The sequence below is a fragment of the Etheostoma spectabile genome, chromosome 15 (genome assembly GCF_008692095.1).
Source record: "Etheostoma spectabile isolate EspeVRDwgs_2016 chromosome 15, UIUC_Espe_1.0, whole genome shotgun sequence".
NCBI lineage: Eukaryota > Metazoa > Chordata > Actinopteri > Perciformes > Percidae > Etheostoma > Etheostoma spectabile.
In genome coordinates, this window is record NC_045747.1 from 2,308,538 (window position 1) to 2,312,932 (window position 4,395).

At 42.8% G+C, this 4,395-nt stretch overlaps 1 protein-coding gene across 1 annotated transcript in view; it reads right to left on the reverse strand.

Annotated features, from left to right (window-relative positions):
* Positions 1–4,395, reverse strand: part of gucy2ca (guanylate cyclase 2Ca) — a 14,607-nt gene that overhangs the window by 161 nt on the left and 10,051 nt on the right. The window contains exons 22-27 of the mRNA XM_032536655.1: positions 3,790–3,982; positions 2,460–2,634; positions 1,777–1,875; positions 1,480–1,574; positions 1,299–1,375; positions 1–1,217 (exon numbers count right to left, since the gene is read on the reverse strand). The exon at positions 1–1,217 is cut by the window's left edge and continues 161 nt beyond it. Of these exons, the coding sequence (XP_032392546.1) occupies positions 1,058–1,217; positions 1,299–1,375; positions 1,480–1,574; positions 1,777–1,875; positions 2,460–2,634; positions 3,790–3,982 (799 nt within the window). The 3' untranslated portion in view covers positions 1–1,057. The remainder of the gene's footprint in view (positions 1,218–1,298; positions 1,376–1,479; positions 1,575–1,776; positions 1,876–2,459; positions 2,635–3,789; positions 3,983–4,395) is intronic.

Here is a 4,395-nt window from a genome sequence, read left to right on the forward strand (position 1 = left end):
GCACTGCGATGCACAGTATGGTCCCCCGGGAGATGAGACAGGGCTCCTCTGCGTCGATTGGAGCAACCTTATTTGTTTTAAAGACTTTTTTCTTTAGCCATGACTTTACTTTCTGCAGCCACGGCTTTCTCGCCAATTCAAGAGGCCGAGTCGTTTCTGTGAGTTGTGTTTTGCCGTGGACCAGCTCCACGGTCATGTCGTGGACCTGTCTGATGAGGGAACTCTGGTCCTGGTTGCTTTGCACCTAGTTCCACTGTCTTTGCAGCAGAAAAAGCTATTTACGTGGTAAATATTGGGTCAAACTTTCTCAATCAATGAGATTCCTGAAGGCAACATCTAAACATAAAAGGAGAAGTGTTTATTCAATATCATTTTTTCTGGAGATAATTGACCATGTGTTTTTTTCATGGATCTTAAAGCAGGACTCTTACTAAAATCCATGTAGTTTTGACAATGTGTGAGTTGTCATTGCCTTATGTTACAAATTACAAAAGGCATTTTATAATAAAAAGCCACCCAACACAGTTCCAGGAACAAGTTGTTGCCATTATTTGTGTAAAAACATAAGACTTTGGCGCCCCCAAGTGAATCAATTTTTGCTACTTACAGCCAGTTTTACTAGTGGTTCCTCTCTGATTCCCATGAATGACAGAGCAAATGTAATGAGTACAACATGGCTACAGTGATGTTATCTAAATTAAAAAAATGCAAGCCCCACACAATACAATATGAAGGGGCTTATTTATAGCCCTTCTTCCATCACAACAAAACTCAACAAACCTCTTCAGTGATATATAATAAGTATCTGAGGGTGGATTTTCCCTCTAACAAAAATGTAGTCTTATAAACCGTTCATTGTATGTAGCAGACGATGAGTATTGAGGGGGGAAAACATCAAAAGGGGAAAGAGAGAACTGAGACCCTGTGGTAGGAACATTTATCATTGCTTGTTCCATCGCTGCTCTGCTCCACTGTCACTGCAGACAGGTACACAGACCATGACGCATGGCTGCAATATCCACCTTTATGGCCAGGTTTGTATGGAAAGTTTCTCTCATCACAGGTAGGTACTGGGGATGTCAGTAACAGCCAGGTGGAAGTACTCTGGCGAGCTGTCCCCCTGCAGGCTGCTGTCGCTCTCGCTCCCATCTTCACGATTCTTCAGACTGGACACGATCATCTCTGCCAGGTCCTGCTGTAGCCGCTGGAAGTTCTCCCTTAGACAGTAATGAAGGGTTATTTTAGATTATGGAAGCACATGTGGGAAGTAAATCTATCTGAGGCTGTGTATTACTCACGCTGTTGGTGGTGTTGGCAGGTTGTATTTTCCCCCAGTCACTCCTGTCAACCAGAATGTCATCTCTTTGCCTTTACCCTGTTGCTCAGACACACACACATATACACAGAGAATCAGAGCAGTTATTACTATCTGTATGGTTTGCATGTGATGTCAATGAATTCAAAAAAAGCCAAACTAACCTTCAGGTAGGTCTCTCCTCTTTTTTCATACTCAAACTTGCAGTCTGTCCTCTGCAGGATGTTGATGGTGGACTGGCTGACATGAATTCTCAGAGCTGGAAGGACGACATGAGAACGAATCTTAAGTCAAAGCCTCAGAGTGTGTGTGTGTGTGTGTGTGTGTGTGTGTGTGTGTGTGTGTGTGTGTGTGTGTGTGTGTGTGTGTGTGTGTGTGTGTGTGTGTGTGTGTCTGTGTCTGTGTCTGTGTGTTTGTGTGTGTGTGTGTGTGTGTGTGTGTGTATTTGTTTTGTCTCTTACGCAGGCCCGTGGACTCCATGCGTGATGCAGTGTTGACTGTATCTCCAAAAAGACAGTAGCGAGGCATCTTGTTCCCCACCACTCCTGCTGCACAAGGTCCTACACACAAATACACACAAACAAACATTAAGGGTCCCATGACATGGTGCTTTTTGGATGCTTTTATACAGGCCTTAGTGGTCCCTTAATACTGTCTCTGAAGTCTCTTTTATATAGACCTTAGTGGTCCCTTAATACTGTATCTGAAGTCTCTTTCCCAAAATTCAGCCTTGGTGCAGAATTACAGCCACTAGAGCCAGTCCCACAATGAGCTTTCCTTAGTATGTGCCATTTCTGAGTCTGTAGCTTTTGAGGAGAAGAGAAGGGGTGTTAAGGTGGAGGCTGCGGGTGTGGCCTTGACCAACTGCCACTTTGCTAATTTGAAAGCCATGATGTCTTATAAGGTCATAAGGGACAAGATTCCAGATTGGCCCATCTGAGCTTTAATTTTCGCAAAGGCCGAGTAGGACACCAGGGTTCAGTTTACACCTATCACCATTGCTAGCCACTGGGGGACCATAGGCTGGCTGGGGGAACTCATTATTGTTAAAAACATTCATTAAGTGAGAAATTTTCATGTCATGGGGCAGAGGGAAAAGAAAGAGGATTACATTAAATAGGACAAAATCTTGACTTTCTGTTACCTGAATGCACACCGATACGGATCCACAGAGGAATGCCAGGCAGGTGTAGCAACTCAAACGTCCCGACAAATGCCAGCATGTCAAGGGCCATGTGGGCGATGTCCACTGCATGCCGGTCCCCGTTGCGTTTGGGCAAACCTGATGCAACCATGTACGCATCTCCTATTGTCTCAACCTGAGAGATAGAAAATAGAATAGTCACGTGCAGTTTAGATCCATGCCTGTCCAGACTTCTACAATATATGTAGTGTAGATGTTAATGAATTTACAAAATATACGTTTTCTTGGCATGCTTTACACTTATCTTAAACCCAGCAGTGCAGAAGACCTATAAAATCACCCCAGTTTCAAGATTAGTATCACCAGTTCAGTATTACCAAAGCTCTCCTCTCAGTTATGGTGTTGAATAATGGTTCTTGCCAAACATTAAACATACACGCCGACTTTAAGCCAAGTGGTGTGTTATCTGTACGCATTTTGAGCTATCTGTCTGTCTACGCTGTATCCACTTGCCATGTTATCGCAAAAAATAAAACAAAGGTTGAGTTTAGGAAACGTGACACTCTGGTTGGGTTTAGGAGAAGAAGAACAGTGTTGGCTTTAGTAAAAAAATAAACTGATGTCTGAGTTTAGGAAACATGACGCAGGACAGGATCCCCAGACTCTGAAATTCCTGGGTTTTACCCATCCACCACCCCAAACAACTTCCCTATGGGGCTTTTTGCCCTTGTCTTGATAACATGCCAATAATGGCATGTAAAATGGCATGTCATACATATTTCATTTCCCATTTCATGAGAATCGTGAAGAGAAATGTCTTGCAGAACATTGTGATGTCACAGTGAATTTGACTTTTGACCTATTTATAAAATATCATCACTTATCCTATTAAACATTTGTGTGAAACGTCACAATTAGCGCAGCATCTCTTGAGTTATGGCCAGAAATGGGTCATATCAGGTCACAGTGACCTTTGACCTTTGACAACCAAAATCGTAAGACATGTGTTCCAGATTGGAAGCGATTTCCTCCAGGCGTTTCTGAGATATCACATTCACGAGAATGGGACAGAGGTACGTATGGAGGGACAATCCAAAAACATGATGCCAGCTGGAGGCATAAAAAAAATGGTATTGTATTCAGTAAACATAATAATGAGCCAAATATACCAATCTAACTCTAACTGCTCAAAGGCTTTAGATTAATGTTTCCTGTTAAGCCCAAACCTAAGTCCTATCTCACAAGACGAGGCGTTAGAAAACCAACCAGATAAACAGCAGTTATATTCTGTCTGAGACCCTCAGGATATAAAGGAGTTAGACTGAAGTACCTTGTAGACATCATGGTGGTCAAGGATGCTGTCAAAGTTCTTGTAGATGTCGTTGAGCATGTCGACCACCTCCATGGGGGTGCTGTAGTGGCAGAGGGTGGTGAATCCCACAATGTCGCTGAAATAGATGGTCACCTCCTCAAACAGCTCTGGTTCCACTCTGCCCGTCTCCTTCAGTGACCTCACCACCGGGCTGAGGAGACACAGGGGGGTGGAAATGCTTATGTTAACTGATGGCAAATTAAAAAATGCTGTCAGTTTGTTTTTCACTACATGTACATGCAAATCCATGGACATGAAGCAAATGTAAACTCAGCTTTGCTTTAAGCTGTAGGTCAGGCACGAAGATTAGGAAAATGAGGAAAAGTCAATGTTTTCAATCACAGTATAAATAAATACTTACTGTATATTTTTTGCTTAAAAACTGGAAACATTTTCAAAAAGCCATCTGCTTCGCTTTTTTCTGTGATGGCTGAGGTTCTTTTTGGTCCAATGTGGCCCTTGATGAAATTGAGTTTAACGCTCCTGAACTAAGCAATCACCACAGGTTTAATATCAGTGTTTCCAATTTAGTATCTGACCAAATGTCTCCTCTTCTGTTTCCAA